This window comes from Hesperophylax consimilis, chromosome 8, assembly GCF_061612785.1.
Source record: "Hesperophylax consimilis isolate HC1 chromosome 8, BYU_Hcon_1.0, whole genome shotgun sequence".
NCBI lineage: Eukaryota > Metazoa > Arthropoda > Insecta > Trichoptera > Limnephilidae > Hesperophylax > Hesperophylax consimilis.
The window spans coordinates 36,358,413-36,379,074 of NC_142843.1; the positions used below are offsets into that span (position 1 = coordinate 36,358,413).

At 35.6% G+C, this 20,662-nt stretch overlaps 1 protein-coding gene across 2 annotated transcripts in view; it reads right to left on the reverse strand.

The window, feature by feature from the left end:
- Nucleotides 1-20,662, reverse strand: part of Traf4 (TNF receptor associated factor 4) — a 180,872-nt gene that overhangs the window by 25,475 nt on the left and 134,735 nt on the right. The window contains exon 1 of one of the 2 annotated variants that reach the window (XM_089634625.1): nt 13,751-14,194. The exons of the other annotated variant lie outside the window; for it this stretch is intronic. Coding sequence (XP_089490751.1) covers nt 13,751-13,945 — 195 coding nt within the window. The 5' untranslated portion in view covers nt 13,946-14,194. Of the gene's footprint in view, nt 1-13,750; nt 14,195-20,662 lie in introns of those variants that run through there. 2 annotated transcript variants of the gene reach the window in all.

The window sequence follows — 20,662 nt, forward strand, 5'->3', positions numbered from 1 at the left end:
AATCTCCGTAGTAAAGCACTGATTCCCATGAAATTGATTTTTATTACATCTGAAAAATAACGTAATTTTATTAAACCGTTACCTTTAGGCTGAATTACCACTTGAGAATTTAAATCGTTTGGCTGAGAGTCGACCTTGAATTCTTGGAACGAATCATTAAATAGAGAGTGAAAGAAATCACTGTAAGTAATAATTTGTTAAATCAACAAATGTTTTGTACCGATGATAAACCTGACAATTATTTATGCAATTTAAACTGCAATTTATTTAGCATTTGAAAATAAATACAGGTTATCAAATTAAATCAAGGTCAAACCTGACACCCTGGAGAGACAGTTTCCGTGGTTTAGTAGTTACGATCCTCGGACTTCGGAAGTCGCAGGTCGCAAGTTCAAATCGCGGCGTGCGCAAGTAATTGTATTTGATTGATTTGTTTAATTTAACAATTTGTTCATAGAATACTTGCGGCACACTTTCAGTATCGCCCTGATGAAAGACCACCATTTAGAATCGAAACTTTACGTACAATTGCTTTAGCCGTGATTGGTGACTAGATCTCAATAGCCAGGTGCTTCCAACCTTTTTATTCCCCAACTTCTCCCCCCCCGCTACCAACAGCCTCAACCTAACATACCACAATTAGGGGTGCCATAGTCTTACTGGCTATAAAGACGGTTGGGAGCAGTTGGGACTCTTGTGCGGAACTTGCATTAAAAAAATAGAAATCTCCCATTTCCTAGTCACACCGTGAGGGACAACAAATAATAGATTAAGGCGCTGTAGGTAACTTAAGTAAGTCTTAGTTAAAAGTCACTAGCTTTAAGTTTTAGTCTTAGACGTACGAGTAAGTCACTAGTTATAATTTGTAAGTTTCTTACTTGCAAGTCAACAGTTATAAATCTTAGTTATAAGTCTCTGGTCATTAATCTTAGCTGTAAGTATTAGTTATAAGTTATAAGTTAAATACATTAAGTTGTAAAGCATCCTTAAGGTGATTTTTCCACGAAAATGTTAAACATAAGTTTAGTATGGATATTATCTTGTACCTAATTCACCAAGTCAGAAGGTGCTGCATGATGCAGTAATAATATAAAGTTTATAGCGTGTCCAGGTGGACAACAATAAACAATAACAATACTCCTGCTAATCGGTTCAACCGGTTGAAACGGGAGAGAACTCCAAGATCCAAGATTGGAGATAGTCATAATTATGGTAAATGAGGCCTCGCGTGTTTCAGAGTCACATCAGAAGACCTTTACACATTACCCCTAACCTAACATTACATCTAACATCTCATCTCCCACCGTACCATTAGGATTAGGGTTAGGGACCAAATCCCTGAACCACGCTTGGATACGTGAGATTTGAGGGGATACACATGAACATTTGAGGTGGGTATAATATAACTCTACCTACATTACAGGATCAGGTGTTGTTCCTGGAAACATGCACTTTGATTAAGTAAGACGAGATGTGAGTTTTTTTAAATTTATTTTCTTGCGTATACTGATTGTGTTTTTTGTTGGTTTCTACTCAAGTATAGTTTTAAGTTGTAATAAACACGATTTCAGTCGTTTAAGTGAAAATAAAATGAGCTTCACAATATCACGATTTCAAATTACCAGTGCTAGAAGGAGGGTTTTTTGTTCACACTTCAAATAAAACGTGATGATAAAATGCATGTAATTAAGTTCCATCTTATGGGAGTGTGTACAGTTTACGGACAATAATATACCTACAAAAAACAATAAAGACAAACTTTGTGAAATTATACAGTGTACATGTACAGATCTCTTGTTTTAGAAAATGTTTATTTTTATTGATGCGATGTATATATTTAATACTAGGTACGTGTTTTTTGTACGATTTTTTTATTTATTTAATAACATGATATTTTTACTATCAACATGTAACTGAATACACTTGATGAAGTTACAGCCAATAAATTGCTGTTATTTCAAATTATGTAAGGAAAACATTAAAAGTGTGAAATAACACACTGAGTGTTTTTTTTAAAGTTTAAATAAAAGGTTCTATTACGGATGAGATAGATACATTCAGCGTCGAAAACCATCGATAATTTATTGAGGATAGAGAAATCATATGAATAGTTTTACCTATATCAAGTGGAAAAAAATATGACGAAATAGAAATAAGTAAAAAAAAACCTTGATAAGGCTTACGCTAAGGGTATATTTACTTAGCGCTTGTTGAATTTAGTATTTGAGGAAATTTTGCATGAATTACTTACAGTAACAGTAGTCTTCCGAGTCCAAAAAAGTATGTTTCTAATTTTCTCTTGTTTAATAAATCAAAACCAAAATTCCCACTAAATAAGGAATAATACAATCTGTCGAACAATATGTCACCATCTTTCTTTTATTAAACTTTCTTTAGGCCGGTAGGTACCATAATATTGAATATTCCGATTTTACAGCTCGTGGTAGGAACCACAATAATGCGAATTCTGGCGGTATAAAAGGGTAGAATTATCTTGAACTGGAACCGGAATGTATCAAACAAATTTACAGATATGAAAATGTAAATAATAATTTTAAAGGTGTGCAAAAAGGGATGAAAGATAAGAAAAGGTAAGCATAATTATATTGATAAGTTTCCAGGTTTCAACACAAGGATAACATTGTAAGCACGTGCAACATGTGGCTATCTATAAATGAATCAGCCACAAGTGTTCAGTGGGAATGTATCGCAGAGGATATTATATAAAATAAAGAAGATATTTGCATGACGCATACGATTTGGGCCGAGACGGCGAAGAAATTAGCTGGCTTTGTTAGAATTCGACCAGAAGTCCCGGGAGGGTAAAAAACTTGATCCAGGGGCCCGAAACTGCCAACACTATTAAATTGTCAACCTAATTCAATTAATTGATTGAATATATAATTAAGTCGAAGGAATTGATCTGACCAGGATTAGACTTGAAAGTGGGCCGGTAATTTGGAGTCCACACCAGGTTCTCTCATATTGGAGAGAGTTCAGAAGAACTTTATGAGATTTTTCTACGATTCGTGGATGGTTTAAAAACTCTGTCATCATGAAGAGCATTTATTTCTATGTTCCCGATGGTTATCTCCGTCACCGAAACATAGACTGTTCTATCTCCCGGTCTGCAGGACTAACTTGCCAATGGCTATGTCGGTGGGGAGATCACTCTTGCTGTTAAACCGGATGAATTCGAATATTGACCTATTTAGCATCAATGAAGCTACCTGTGAAAGCAAGATCTGTTACTACTAGTATAGTTGATATACCAATTTTTTTTATATTTATGTAATAAGTCTTCTTTACAAATGTATTTAAAAACGCACGAAAATGAACAATTTTGTAATGTTTTTAAAAAAAGGCGAAAAAATTAAGCATTTACATTGATCAAACTGAACTTAACAAGCAAAGATTTAAAAAAATATATATTTATTTATAGTGAACGCAACAGAGGGTTAACACAAAAAAAATACATAGAAATAACAAATAATAAATACCAACCGACCAATAACGGTATGTAAACCAAGAACAGCAAAAAACAAAAGACGCTGAAGTTTTGGTCAAGGGAAGTTGAACAAGTGAGAACAAGAGATTCGAGAAATTTTGTAAAGTTCTGGGGGCTATCTACTAAATATGTCCAGAATTTTGCCATTACCGTGGATTTTATACGTCGTCGACAAATTTTAGACAAGAGGTTAGGAAAAGGTTAAGATGGGACTTAAAAAAGGAATATGGAAAGTTTCAGGGTTTCTTAGTTGACGGTGATTGACATTGATTTTTATGAAAATGTGTCGAGGTATTATTATCTGTATGTACAGACGAACAAATACCCTCCAGTAAATTTTTTTTTGAATGAAAAAAACATACACTTAGTAAGACACCACTTTATTTTTGAATTAATAACAATAGCCAACCGGGTTTCGCTTGTCCCAAGCTTCATCAGGACTAAATATCAACTAAAGCAAATTAGATACAGGCACATATAAATATAGGTAAATGAAAACAATGAGTGAAAGAGATACAAAACAGATAGAAAGAGATGCAAATAGAAAATGTGGAGACAAATTATTAAGGATGATGAGGAGGGTGGGGGGGAAGGAAATAACAGTTTCAGCGGCGGAATAAATTTAATATGGGACTATCAGATAAATTAATTTGGTTATTTATTATATTTAAATTATTATTAACTGCTTTTTTTATTTCCCGGTTGGCTATTGTTATTAATTCAAAAATAAAGTGGTGTCTTACTAAGTGTATGTTTTTTTTCATTCAATATGTCACACCCCAAAGTATTTGCTTCCTTCGAAAATTTTTTTTTCTCTGCTACCAGTAAACCCGGATTATGACTGATTACTAATATGATACCTTTAAAATATGCATCATCATTGATCAAGTCTGCATTCGACAAGCTTGTTATAAACACCTCTTCGTTTTCCCTTGAATTTAAATTTCACGGTTGTACAATTGATACGCAATTCAAATCCCAATATTTATTTACCATGTTCTGAACCTCTGCCCGGTTGGGTCGTCCTTTAATTCCCATCAGCACAGTGGCGTACCCTGTCCTGGTCCCACGCCCCCACTCCTGCCACTTCCACTCGCCAGACAGACGCGCACAGGAAACCATTAGCAGAGACCCAAACCCCAAAGGACCAATCCCCAAATCTGCATAATTGTATGCCGAACTACCATCTCCGATGCCCGAGAAATCCGAAGGATTTAACCTAACCTGATCAAATTTGACACAATTCATTCTGAACCCAAGACACATAAAAGAAGCATTGAATTTTCGCAAATAATAATAAAAATAATTGTGAAAAGGTTAAGGTATAACCATTTACAATAAAAAGTATTGTTTTACAAAAATAGGTACTGTTAAGGGATGATGCTTCTCTTTCGAATCGCTCCCACATTGTTATTTATATAGTTACGGCCTAGCGGACACATGTGTTAAGTGCAATTTGAAAATTAAATTTATAAGATTACTCCAGGCTAACTATAAGATGTAAAGCAAACAAAATTAATGTCAATATTCCCTTTTTATCCATTCTAGATGAATAAAGTATTGCGAATTTCCCACGAAACACCTATCTGTTTACAAGTCTTGATAAATGCTTTACAAAATAGGTAAATTTTTTTTAACTTAAAACTGCATTTAACAGCTGCTAGGCCATCGACAGTATAACCCACATTACTTGAAAGCAAAACAGTAATTTTAGTATGAACAAAAAATCATGGTCAATGCGCGATTCATTAAATAGTCAGTGACAATGTTTTAGATGACAAGCATTGTAAGATTTGCACAAAACGTATATAATTATTGAAACAATAAACATTGAAAGACTTATAATCGTAGATGGTATTTAATAATATGAAGTAAAAACGATACATTTTCGCCAGAACTAATTATTTTGGGAAGGGTCTCAATAATTTTAAATGCAGGACTACCCTTTTTGATATCCTGGGAAGCGTTTTGTTAAACAATAACTCAATTCCTATAATTATGCTGTTTAGATATTTGCTAGGCTATCATTTGGTGGCACGAAGAATTCCATTTGTGCGTGATTAATAGGTAATAATGCCTGTGCAATTTATTAGATATTTGAGTAGGAATAACAACGATTAAAGACATGATGGAAAGTGGAAGAAATCAAAAACATAGAAACGGAGCAATTATTAAAGAAGAAACTGAGTTTTTTAAGAAAATATGCGATGACACGGAATGATGGGCAAGATTCAAAGAAAGTGCATTGAAAGAACTTTAATGGTAAGCGCAAATGAGTTCGGTATGAATATTGAATATGGTTTTTGTTCAGCATGTTTCTTAAGCTCTGTCATTAGACACCGAACAATAGATGTAAAAAAAGTTAAATGCTCGTATCCTGGGCTATCCGTATATAGTAGATTGAACCCTTCAGAGAGCACAGCCCGTAATAACAGGGGCAATTAATTACAATAACATGTATGGATCAGATCGGCTCGAAAGATTAGAAGTTTATTTAGGCTTCGGGCTATCCAAGACCATCATCAGGCGACCCGAACAGTCAGGGGTAATTTATGAAGATCCCTGCAATGATCCCGGCCGGGAACTAAGTATTGTGTTTACACGGGTACACCCGTACACCAGCTAGACTTACACATGTTCTAGGTTTAATTCTCCACCTGGGTCTGGGTGCAAGTCAAGTGCCTTCACCGTTACAGAGTATAAACAAAAAGATAATAGACGAATTGATTGCGGAGGTGTGATCTGAGAAAGGTGTGATGCAGTATAAGAAACGATTATAAACATATTAGAGACGCATGATGCATTAGAGCAACAGCTTTAAAGTAAATAAAACGACTGGTTTTTCAAATTAAACATGACAGAAGATACCTTTAGGAAAGACACGAACATATCGTTAATAGAGTGAACTTCGAAAAATTGGTCGGTTTAGAGCAATTTGGTCATGAGTTGTGATTATGGTCGATTTATTTGTTATTATTTGATTCCCAGATCATTGGGTTGTCTGTTACATTATTAGAGCTTCGGGCTATTAATAAACAGTCTTAAGGATGTAGGTAATGTGTGCTTGAGTAGGTATACTGTGTTATCCACCTGAAGGTCAGTGGTTAGTAGTTATGCACACAGCCCCGGGCAGAAAACCGTTCATATCGTGATTCAGGGCGTAGTTATACGTTTGTTTTACTTGAACCATTGGGCAGTAACGAACCGCTTGCTCCTAATTCTTGGATCACGAGCTTGAACACTAGCCAACACTGCCTCGGCACCTGGCCTTACTGTAATACACTGCCTGGTAATAGTAATTAAACAAACTTGTAAGAAAGTATTATACGTTCATTTACATGAGTTCACAATATCATAACACAATCAGAGAAGAAAACAGTAGAATTAGGAAATAAAACACAATGCGCATTTTGTCACAAACAAAGAACAGATAAATAATGAGTTTGTGTACTAATAAGATAAACTGGAACAAGAAAATAAACACGTAGTGATATGTTGAAACAGCAAGTCCAAAAATAAATTCAATCAACAATAAGATAATAAATTGTATTCAACTCGAAAGTCAAGACACAATTGATAAAATAAGGTGCAAAGTAGAGTGATTATTAAATTTATTATAGAAGAGGCGTTCACGCAATTAATACAAACAAAAAAATCAATTATTGGTTTGTCCATTTGACACCACCTTCGTTACATGAAACATCGAATATAAATTAAAATTATAACATACGTGTCGCATTAAACGCATGCTCCACGCAGTGCCTCTCCAATTATCGATCAATTTGGCTACCAACCGACGACGGCGAATGACAAAGATTTTATTGTAAAGTAATCGAATACGGAATGTGGAACTAATAAAATATGTCAATACGTCTCGACGGTAAGTGGTATAATAAATTCAGGTGGGCCCATATGATCTAGAACCCACGCAAGTCTTTGAAATCACAACATGGGAATAAAGACTACCATTATGTTTGCCGTACAACTTAAGTCTAGGACACTAAACTTGTGTAGCTTTGGAAGCGGTCAAATTATTTCACACGACCTGCTACTAAATTGGCATATTAAAAAAGCAAATCAAAATTCTTTTCTCCCAAATCTGATAGAAATCAATTCATTTACACCTCCGCACTTGTACAAGACTCTCAAAGAATGTTTTCAAAACAAAATAAGTATACGTGTACTGTGTACATAAGTATAAAATTATATTGTATTAAACAACATTACAGCCCACATAATGTCGGTCTAGGATGTCGCTCATACATATAACTGATCAATTAAACATTTAACAACCAGCATTTAACAGCTTTTTTTTTAAAATTCCAATGAAAAATTTCTTTAACTATCTGAATAGAATATTTTGAAATGGAATTTTAATGTTTTCGAAAGTAAACAATGTTGCACTCCACGAAGCAAGCGGTTGTTTTTGAAAATTCAGTTGATATGTAAAACATAAAATTACTGAGAAGCACGGAGCGGAACGATCGTAGAAAAGATAAAGGCACTCGAATGAGCCCCTTGAACAAAACTCGTTGAAATTAAACGCATTACGTACTTATTTTTAAATAAGCTAGTTTTATTTTACTATTTTATCAAATTGGATTCGGTAGTTCGGACTCAAACAAAAAACAATTGGCCACATATACAAGAACAACAACACACGAAAAGGCAAGAATGTCCGTGAACTTCGCAATATCACAGCTGATTTAAAGATAACGAAATAGACGTCGCGTGAATCTGGAATAACAATAGAAATAGAAGAAAATAAAAAAAATAATAAAAAAGAGCCATCACACTAAGGGCGCTTTATGTGAAGGAAATAACTGACTTACTTTAATTTACCAAAAATTCTTATATAAAACAAAGTTTTATGAGTTAAACAAAAAATACTAATATTAACAAATGTTGAGGGTCGTGAAAATGTTCATAGTTGTGGGATAAGCTAGCTAGAATGAAGAAAAAATGTACATGTATAGTAAGTAGATAAATAAATAGATAGGTAGATGTAGACAACCTCTGAAATACAGTTTTCAATCATTTTTCAATCATAAATATCTCATCAAAGAAAAACTGAAGTTTTAAAATAATAAATAGAGGATCGTTAAGACCGAAAAATGATGAACAAGATGTCACACTATTTAGCTATATCAATTAAGTTTCGTTCTGGCGACAGGAAATCTTCCGCAGACAGTGTTTACAAAACACTGGAGCGTACCAACTTGTCTCCTAAGTCTAGTTGCATTGCATGAGGCGTATCTGCTGACAAGAGAAATCTTGACACACCAGTCGCGGTCATGGGTCGCATTTCTGTGTTCTGTTTACTGTCCACTGTTATCGGCTTCTCGCTACTTCCGATTGTCAAGCTGGTTGCCACATTTCAAGATGCTGACATTTGGTCGGGTGCTTCCTGGGTTGCATAATTTTGTGTTTTATATTTCGTTAACCCAACGTTGATTTGTTGCATTAAAAATAAGTTAGTAAATATTACAACTCAAGCACCATGCTTAATTCATGACTATATGTATATGAATGAAACGTGTTGTAAGTGTTTGGCAATAAAGATACCTACAAAATTACGTAAGTTTAATAATTTATTCCGGTAGTACAGATTAATTTGCATCAGTTGCTAAGCCATTCTGATAGTAGAACTATAACTATAACTATATAGCGAATATTGATTTCTAACTCAATAAAGTTCAGGTATTGAATATCAGAAGAGATTCGCCATACTTTTCTTCGATTTATAATATCCCAAAGTAAAAGTATATTTTTTGTTAAGTCAACACAATAGACTGCAAGAAGGTAATCACATTTATCGAGACCGGCGAAATTCACTCTTTGAATTTGATTGTGCTCGTGAACACTGGCATTTACTCCATACAATGGGTCTTTACAAAAATGTAGAGCGGCTGGGAATGATTATTTGCAACAACTGGCCAGTGGCGAGTTTACGGCAGTCTAGAATAAGATCGTGCAGAATTTCCGACAGGTGCCGCGCTTGGAATGCTGGGAGCTTTCTCTGGCACAATAGCTACCAGGACCGCAGACCAGGGAACAGACGAAGTTAAAGTTTCTTGCGACCGACCCTCACACGCCCAAGAAAACAGAACTGCTAATCACAGCAACAATGCAATGCGGAATGCACAACCGTTATGCAAAGTGCATCGGCCACGAGCTTGTAGCGGTTCGCGAAACGCATAAAAGACAGACTGCTTAATAATGCTGTTTGTCGGATAAGAGTGCAATGTAAACTGCACAGTGCTCATGGCGCATAACCATTTATCCCACGGTCCGGGAAGACAAGAAGAATCGCATACTTCTCGAACATATTTCTCCGACTTTCTCAAGACGAATGCAGTTTAGAGAAGCTCGATTTCGCATCAAAACTTGGCGATGACTGTTATGGCTTGATGATGATACGATGCAGTTAAATCCCCTGCGCGTGTTTCTTCAATCAAGATATCGGGCCACCTCTCGGCCGCCGAACCTACATAGATACCTAATGTTAATCACAAAAAACCATTTATGTTAGCAAATCGTGATTCTCGCTTGTTTGTGCAATCACTTCAGATTGGAATTCACTTAGAATCGTTTGCCAAATACGTTATTGCATTGTAATAGAAGCAGAGATCACTTATTATCATGGAAGCATTTGCAGAGAAACGAGGCATATACGAATAAATAATTTTCACGTACGTAGCCACATTTTTTTTAAATCAGTCAAATTACCAAGCACACTCTACAATTAACATTTAAACGATAAACGAGTAATTACATGTTGTTTTAAGAATGCGGGTGCAATTACGTCGTTTTTTAAAATTTTTAGTTGACTATTGATCGCACGGCGCCACTCAGAGCCATTGCTGAGGCCATCCCCGCACCACTTTCATCCACACCCTTATTTAATTTACATTAATAGGTTTATCTTTGCGTTTCTCACGAATCTGCCACACCCTACAAGCGTGGCAATACCACTCCCTACAGAAGGGGGATATAGCAAATAGCAATGCTGGACGGTGACGTCACCCCTGACTGTCCCCTAAAAGGACAGATTAGAAAGCAGGGTTGCTATCAGATTAGTTCTTAGTAATACTGTGGCTTAACACGCTGCCTTGCACTTTGCTGATATACTCATTGCCACAAGTGAAATTATTATTATTGTATAGATTCTGCCCACGCCTGCAAACCTGCGGCAAATGTGACTGTTTCACGGTTGTGCAATTGGCTCGTTTGCCTTTTTATTAGACCAGAACCAAATCTAAAATTTAAATTACTCCACGGCTTTAAAAGTGGTTCACATCTGACCCATTATTATGGTGGACTACCACTTTGAAAATAAAACCAACGATAATCTTATTTCATATTACGGTTCATTTATAATAATAAAATTTATGGATGATTTATATAGTGCCGTTTTCGTGAAAATCGGGGCATCACATCAAGGGCGCTGTACAAATATATACATTACATATTCAATAGTGACGTACATCTATATCTAGAGACTTACGACAAAGGCATAAACTACTGATTTAAAACTAGTGCCTTAATGACATACATATTTACAAATGTGGATTAAAGTTAGAGACTTATAACAAACATACTTCCCTTTAAAAAATACATGTATTGGGTTTCGATCGTGTTATCAGTGACAAGTCAATAACATTAAATGATAATAATGAAAAATTAGAAAATAAAATTCATTCATACATAACTCCAAACCCATATAACAAATTCATTCTTAACGTATAGTTGATAATATAATGGATAGAGCAGGTGACCCCACAAACGTATTTACTTTGCAAAAGTCCTCAAATCTCCAATACACACTCGAGAATCAATTAGAGCTAACGGTTAGTGACATATCTAACAAAAGACCTTCCTTGAACAGGCCGGTACCTGGTTGGAGAGTTACGCAACTCTCAAAGACATTAGGGACAACATCTCGAGTTGCCTGAATGACTGAATAGAAGCTAACAACCCCGACTGTTGTTGGGAACTAATAACCGGGTAGCTGTATAGCTACCAGTCGGCAGCAATTATACTAATTAGTGACAAGCATTTCACTTTATTTTCGTTTAAAATTAATGAACTGCCACTGTTTTTCAGTTAGAATTATAACTGAACTTTGTAAACTGCTCTTTTAAAAGAGACATCATTAACATTTTAGTCATTTTAAAAATAAAAATATCAAGTTCTGCCATGTCGTTTATGCATGACAGCTATTTTGTCCTTCGAAGGCACCAAATTTGTATGCATTTTGATACCATAGCGTAAATTAATTAAGATAACAGTTCAATAATGCTTTCCAACTGAAAATACGCTGACAGCATTGTCAAAATATCATCATAACAGATTTTAATAATATACAACATTCACATGATGTTTAGTAGACACAAAGAAAAGACAAACTAAAAATAGACGGTGCGTTTTGTCAAAATTAGTTACATATGACCCAAACAAGATTGTTCGAAATGCAAGGTTGAATGATTGAGAAAACTTTCAGCGTTCTTCTTCCTTGAAGATTCCTTCCAAGCTCGTTGCTTCGTCAAGTTTATTTTTACAAACATCTATCTGTACTCCACGACTAGGTGCCTATAATATGGTATAGCATAGACGGTACTAGCTCCATTCGTCGGCTAGATGGATAGCGTCAGTTTGTTTACATAATTCACTGGATCTATATTTAAAGAGATCTGAAATGTGTTACTTCGGACAAACAGCGCGCAGGAAGATATAATCCGAAATTATTCAATATTAAAACATCATCATCATGGGTTTAGTATGCAAAGGACAAGATGAATTCATCGCAATTCATAGAATACTTGAATCACATTGTATAATGATTGTGTCACGCTTTTCGAAACTCGATTAAAATGGTTTTATCTTTCTAAAATGTTTTGCGGTTTGCTAATTTTGTACAAATATGGAATGTTGCGGTGAGGCTTTATCGAAGTTATTACAGTATTCTAGTTCCATAAAAGGAATTGTGAAAAATTAAAAATTATACTAGATGGTGCTAATTAATTTTGCTTTGTTTAAATTTAACAAATATTATAATAAACTAGCTTTACAACTCGACTTCACCCGAGTTTTAAACACCCTTTTTCGTAACTATTGAACATTTAAAAAAATTATATTTCAAAGCTCCATAGCTCACGAACTGTGAATGGTAGTGTTGTCTAAAAATTTCATGACACCAGAGTTCAGCATTCGAGAGTTTTTGCAGATTAAACAGAGAACAAGCCGTTTTTGGTTTGTAGTTAAAACAAACTTTGTGCTAAACTTTTCGAATGAGAATAAAAAAGATAACGTTGAAAATAGAATGGCCAATATCCAAATTAGTGATGTTTATTATTGCTGGTCCTATTTTCTCAGCGATAAACTTCCAACCGGTTGGAAGTTGTTGGGTAAAGGATGTCAAAAAATGGTGTCTGAGATTAAAGTTGAAGTTTACGATGGGGGCCACCTGTCAGATGGAAGATGGAAACTGTATGGACCACGGCAACAACACACAACACAGACACAACAGATGAAATTTAGAAAATCTTCGACGAACTAAGCATGAATGATTTCAGTTTTAAGGCAATCAATCCAACAATCAATCAAAATAAATCTGAACACAAGAGATGTTAGAGTTGAGCAATGTGTGATAAATGGGACCATAAGATTATACACGAAAGCTTGAGAAGGTTTAAAATATAGTATTATCAAAGATGGCAAACTTGAGCCATCTCTATAAAAATATTAATTTTTACATCAAACAATAAAAGGTTTCGTACAGACTATTTCAATCATACCAAAACAAATTTCTAATAAAACATTAATTATAAAAACTCGATGCTACTAAGCAAAAATACAGATTTACCAAATCCCTGAAAATACTAATATTACGTCCAAATTAAGAACCTTGCGTGGAATGTAACGCTTCAAAGAAAGTAGGAAATCAAAACTTTTTTACATATGGTACTTATATTTTTTTTAACACCACAACTGTTCTTCGTTATAAATGTATTCAAATGATACAATCCGTAATTTAATGGAGTATGAAACACAAGAAGATAGTTAGAAACTATCGTTCGCTGATAATCATCAAGGTCTGAAGTCTAATCTAGTTTTTTATCAGTTTTCTAACAAACAAGACAGTTCAACTGAAGATCGATGAAGAAGTAGACGCCGCACATCATGGCCTACATGGAAAATGCTATCATCTCCGATAAGAGAAATATTTGAAGAGTGTCTTACGATTTGGCTGATCTCCGTGATCTTCTGGTCCGGCGAGCAGGACTGGCGGGGGATGGAGCCCGAGCTGGGGGTAGGAGAGGCCCCGAAGCCAGCTGCCGGCTGCATGTTGATGACGCTCTCCTTGGAGCTCCTATTGGGAGACAGCCTCGACGGAAAACTCAAAGTCTTTGTCCACTGGGATAGACTCCTCACCATCTTGTTGCCTTTTCGATTCACCTTGCTTTCAATTATTATTAAAACCAATAAAAACTCAACGTCAAAATTTAATCACTTTAACACAGTCATATATATTATTATATTCTCCGTTATTTTCCACTGTTCACTTTGTCCAATCTTTTTAGGCTAAGTTTATTTCTGAGAACCGAACGAGTACGAAATGTTATGACGCGAGCGATCAGCTGTTGAACTAGAACTGATCGAACAGACAGACGCACAACCTTCCGTGGCAACAACGCGCTGAAGAATGAATGCTGCGCTCTAAACCAAACGCTAGAGAGCTTTCAAAACGGGTCGGGCCGCGCTGAAATCATATCTTTCAGAAGTAAAGCGGCTTTAATCGAAAAGTCGACTTTTTGAAATCGTTAAAATACTCAGATGGTTTATACTTTTTGATTTGAGTGTAGCATTTTAGCGATCACAACACAGGTTGTATTTCTTATTGCTGTGGGGTTAGATTAGGAGGGGGTAAGGTTGTATTGAAAGGATTCGGTTAGGGAAGGCGAGACTTCCTGAAGAGGATGCATGCACGTGCTTGGTACAGCCTTTGAGTGGCCGTGCAGCAATTCTAACAATACACATAACTGCGTTGGTATTAGTGATTTTGTAACATTTCAAATTAGGAACCCTCCGGATCGAATTGAAAGCTGTTATGGTTTGGGCTGTGTTTTTTTAATTGAAAATTATAGTGCCTACTCATATTGTTAAGGTTTAGTTCTGTGCAATTGTTTTATAATAATTTCATTGTTTTCATTTGTAGAAAAAAACTTAAGCCTTGAAAATCATAATCCACCATTTCCGGAGTAATTTTATGAGGATTGCCTAAATATGTAATTAGGTTTTGCAAATTATACTTTTTGGAAGAAAAAGAATTATGATGATTGTTCCAACCTTGAACTATTTTTTAAACTTAATTATGATAATATTCGTGTATATTGCAGTGAACCGAATTTGACGGTTATAGCGATTTATTTATGGGGTATTATGCCGTGTTGCACTACGTCCTTATTTAGTCAAATTCCCTTATTCGGCAAATTTCGGACAGCATTACAGTGTCTATAGTCAGGGCAGAAGAGTAATGAAATGTGTCAGATTACATATATGCCCTGATGAAGGGCACTGTAATGCTCTCCGAAACGTTGGCTAAAGAAGGAGGTAGCGCAACACTGCATAATACCCAAAAATAAATCATTTTAATATTTTTGGCCGTGAAAGTCTCAAATTATAAACAAATTTGTCTATTGATTTTTTTAACCTAACCTAACCAAGATGGCGACATTTTCTTCAAAGCTATAAATGCTGCAGTTGGTATTCGTTTCTAATTTTCTCTGAAGTTAGCATAATTACCAACCGAGCATACCACAGATTTAAAACCGCATCATAAATCTATACTACTGTTTATTACCTAAATTATGAATTAATTAAATAATGAAGTTGGTTGTGTGGCAGCCCTGTCCCTTCAGGGCTGCTGCAGATGGCAGCTGCCGCCAGCTGTTTGTTGCTCCTCCCCCGACCTTTCCCCAGCCCCTGCCCGCACCCTTACCCTAATGTTAACAACAATAATAATAATAATAATTGTATACACTTCTCTAGCCCTAAGGAGTAAAGGGCGGCCGGACGGACGACCTTTACAAAAAACCCTTAGAATACATTACAAACGTGAATGAGAAATACCGGGTGCCTCAAAAGTATTTATTATATATATTTTATTATTTTTAAACACACTAATCGGGGACGTCCGAGGAAGACATGGCACGATTAAGTGAATCAAATATGTACTTTAGTCGGGTCGTGTCAGAGTCAGAATAATAATAAAAAATAATATAGCATTTATATAGCGCAGTTTAGTGTCATTTCAATTCAAGTGCGCTTAACTATAACAAACTTAATGACGTTAATTCAGTATTAGTGGTCATGTTCGTAAAATTATTCCTACAGTGTACCTTACCCAATATGGATCTAATATTATAACACTAAATATACTGTTTATACAGAGTGATGACAAAACTTAAGAAGAATAACAAAAACAGCAGGACAGGACAAAACAAGAATATTAAAACTAAAACAGGAGGCAGTTTGTGCTCAGAAATGAGAATTTTGCAGACTATTTTAAAGAGGTATAATGAGGAGGCAACCGAAACTAAACAACTACCGGAAGTTTTAGAATATGGCTTATTATAAAATAGAATAAATATGTGAATGGGAAAGAAGCAAGAGGTATTTGCCAAAACAAAGTTGTGTGGCGGTCCCTCCTCTCTGCCTACCCCTGCGGAGAAACGGCGTGATTTTCTAGTTAACATTGATATTTTATCGGTGCCCTTAAGGTATTTTACACTTAAATGGCCCCATAGGAATTATCCAACATTACACGGAGGAAAAAAAAGTGTTGCTAATTTAGACGTTTCCTGATAAAATTTTAGTAAATTCATAATATATTGGCCTTGATAATATATAGTGAAGAAATGCGAAAATATAATTATTTTGATGAACACGCGTTCCGACATCGTGGTAATACATTCGTATTTTACTAAAGTGTATCAGGAAACCTATCAATTCATTCGTTAAGGACCTACAACTCCGTGTTTCACCGGGTAACGAATAATTTGAAGAAATTCCTAATAAATTACCAATACTCATTTTTCTCCGTGTATTAAGTACATATTTGCTATTGCTCAAACCAGAATCTTAATGTAATAAGTGATGAAATCGTGCAAAACAATATTCGGCGCGCGGCCCGGCTTCATTGATGGACCTACGGTCGACTTTGCCCTAGCAGGCTTACAAAATTGATCTTTCCGTGAGGTTTATTTTAATTATTTCTGATGGACGTATTACTAAAATCTTAAATGTTTCCAGAGGGACTTCTCGGGAAGTTACTAATTCATAGTCTAGAAAAATAAAATCTGGTGCTTACCGCTAATTATATAGTTTAAAAACGTGTTACATAAAATATTTTAATGTTTAGGTCCTGTTTTTATTAATTTTTAATATCAATAACTTACATCCGTAGGGATCCCTCTAGAAATATTTAAGATTTTAGTAATACCGTCATCAGAAATCATTAAAATGTAATCGTCAAGCAAACCCCTGTTATTAAAGTCTTATGTCGCCTTCAACGTCGAAAACATTAATCTTATCTTATGTCTATGACTCGCTGTTATCTGTAACTCTTTTGACCGCATTAATAAAATTGTGGTACAAGGGAAAACCCTTAGAAAAGTTACAATTACATTTATTTTATGTGTGGTTTGCTTGGTAAATCCACGTTTGGCTAATAATGAATATAGGATATAAGATAATCTGGTGCGTAGTGAACAATATGAAGAAAAGGGACGCTTATTGGTTCGGACACGTATTCAGAATGGACTGAGAACGGGTGTCCTTAAATATTATACCCAATAAACACCCTGTGCTTGTGTTTCTACTGAATATAGGATGCTTAGCCGACATGAAGGAAAAGGTGGTAGCGACCAGAAAGGTCATTGATCTAAATATTTTTTTATTGTCACTCATGTAAATATCAATATTCTTATCGTAAAGTCATTTCAATTAACGTTTCTTTTGTGGTTAGACTCTAGTAGAATGAAAGTATTATATATATTGATAGCCTTCCAAAATATCAAATTGACAAACTTCAATCAGTGTTTAATGCAGCAGCACGGCTCATAACCGGGGTTTCAAAATATTCGCACATTTCAGAACACCTTCGTAACCTTCACTGGCTCAAGTGCCCTGAAAGAATCCAGTACAAACTGTGCTGGATGGTGTTTAAATCCATCAATGAAATGGCCCCACCCTACATCTCTGAACTATGCTTCCCGGAAAACACTGGTCTGAGGCAGTCAACGCTTAGATCAACAACATCAGCAGCTGTAGGCAGACTGATAGAACCTATGCGCAAGCCAAATACTAAGTTTGGTGATCGCGCTTTCGGAGTATCTGGGCCGAAGGCTTGGGATAAACTCCCTCCGGAACTAAGATCCATAACAAGTCCAACAGAATTCAGGTCTAAACTAAAAACTTACCTTTTTCAGTTGTCGTAACCTTAAATTAAATATACCAATCCTAAGAGAAAGTCCAGTTATATTCAATTTTTCAATTAAGTCCTAAACCCTGTATCTAAATTTCGCCAATAAACAATTATATAATGTTAATTAAGTGTTAATCTCAAGTGACCTACCAGGTAAGTATTGAACTGTATATTTTCTCCATAAATAGTTAAGTAATAACACTGTAGAAATGTATTATAAGTTTGTACAGCGCCCTTGAGGTGTTTTTGCACAAAAACGGCGCTATAAAAGTCATCCAGGTATTATTATTATTATTATTATATATTCGTAGGTGAGTCAAGGTCCAGTTGTTTGGCGGTCCATCCTCTCTGCCTACTTCTACGGTATTAATTAGTTAGTTAATTAGTAAAGAAAATTTTAATACCCACTCGAGCGATGGGTGTTCGGTTTTTGATTCGGCCATTCGTTTCAATCGACTTCGAGTGGCTACAATCATTATTATAAGTTTTTTTTTCATGTATTCATTCCCCTTACCTACTAACTGTCAATGGCATGCCCTTAGAAAACTGATATTCGCATAATTCATGATTACAGGAACTTTGTACCGTACACTATCAATAGACTCTTATCGCATTTCAAAGTCAGCAATTATCGTCATCCAGTTCTAAGCGCGTGCAGTTTGATTGAACAAAGGCATTAGTAAATAGCGAAAGTCCCCAGACCGATAACCAACAGCTGCTGGGCCTATGTGTCAATGCGGATCCACTCCGCGAGGAATGCGCCGCAGGCACACCCACCTAGCAGACAATGGTCCCAGGTCCTAAAGGTCCTTGCCTAGACTAACATCTGCAGATTTAGTCAGCAGTCAGCATCCCTATGGCTACAGCTGGGGAGCAGATGGAAACCCCTAATACGGGGTAGTTTGTATTAGGAAACCCAGTTTAGTTGTATGACTTTGAAGATAATAATACATAATTGGATTAATCCATCGCCGTTTTCTTGAGAAAATCACCTCAAGGGAGAAAATATTGTGAGCATTTTTTAAATTTATGAGTTTTTTAAATCGTCGAATAATTTAGATAAATTGATATATTTCTGTAATTTCGCTTCAGACTGGACTTTCGAAGGCGATTCTCTCTGCATCGCACTGATGGTTTCCTTGCCGGGTAGGCAGAAAGGACGGTTATTTATAATGTCTACCCAATTTAGACAAAGTGATAATTGCCACAGAATTAATCACATTAACTAGCAATTTTATATAATATCTTCGAAGACTTGGATAAGTAATAAAACGAGTAGGTATAGGTAAAGATTATGAAATTACATTTCAATTTGCTTTTACTTTATAAAGTAAATTTAAACTAGGTTGGGTTATTATAGCTTAGGTTAGGTTAGGTTGGGTTATGGTAGCTTAGGTTAGGTAAGGTTGGGTTATTATAGGTTAGGTTGCGTTACGTGAGGTTAGGTTAGGATAGGTTAGGTTAGGTTGGGTTACGATGGGTCAGGTTAGGTTGGGTTAGGTTAGGATAGGGGGGTAACAAGTTAGTTGGACCGTATTTATTACTTTGGCTAACTTTGACCCGATATTATTAGGATAGAGTGATTAATTTATCACATTGTCTAAACAATTTTGTCATTATGTACAATAGCTATTTAATCACTATGACTGTAACATATATACTCTTCCATCGCCAGACTTAAGTATCTGATTCACTTGATAGTGCCATGTTACTTGGGCGCTTCCGACTTCTTGTACCATTCGCATTCGCGTCATATATTCTCTTTTCTTGGTTCATTCACTCTACATGCCTAAACCATCTGAGCGTCCCTTTCTCAATCTTACTCATTATGCTACATGGTTTTACCACACATACATCATCCAGTCTACTTTAATCGTTCCTCTGCCAGTTCCATGCCTCACTGTTTTTATTATTATTTTCTTGTTTAGACATGAAAATAAATACATTAGTGTCAGAAATTTAAAACTTAAATTTTCGGTAGATTTGTATCAATGGATAATGGCTTCTTTTAATATATGTATACAATTTACTGAACACGCCGATTAAGTGAATGGTATATATACATATGTTTAGGTTTGTTTTAACCAAAGAGTTTAAAATATCCACTGGGTTCTAAGTCCCACCCCCGATGAACATCTTCTGACAAACTCCAACCCCTGCCCCTGTTGCGATTCTATTCAACAGTTTCCAGCAGCTGTAACTTGTGAATGTGAAGGTCGGGAAAGAGGCACCTTGCAAAAAACAAAACTCATCTAGAACCACCATTTGAAATACTTCAACTTACATTTTGTTCTCTTTGACTAGTTTGCCTGTTTTGTGACCTGATTTTAGTGTTAGTTTTTGAGTGATTTTCACAGACAAGGCTTTGTCAGCAGCTCACTTCGTGTTAGAGTCTAAGTGAGGTTTTAACAACTTGCCAGTACAAAGAGTCCAAAAGATCTGAAGTTTTTGCTATTTACAAAGTGCCAAAGAATATAAAGAGACACACTGAAATAAAATAACAATTACAAACTAGCAGTTAAAAACCCGCTCCGCGGGTTTTTGCTGCTAGGCCCTGCGGGCGGCACTTGGTTGGGCTGCGCCCAGTTTAAGTGATATTAACAACAGTTACATTTAATAGATAGATATTAGGTCATTCACAGAGAGAGGGTGAGTATATATTGTTA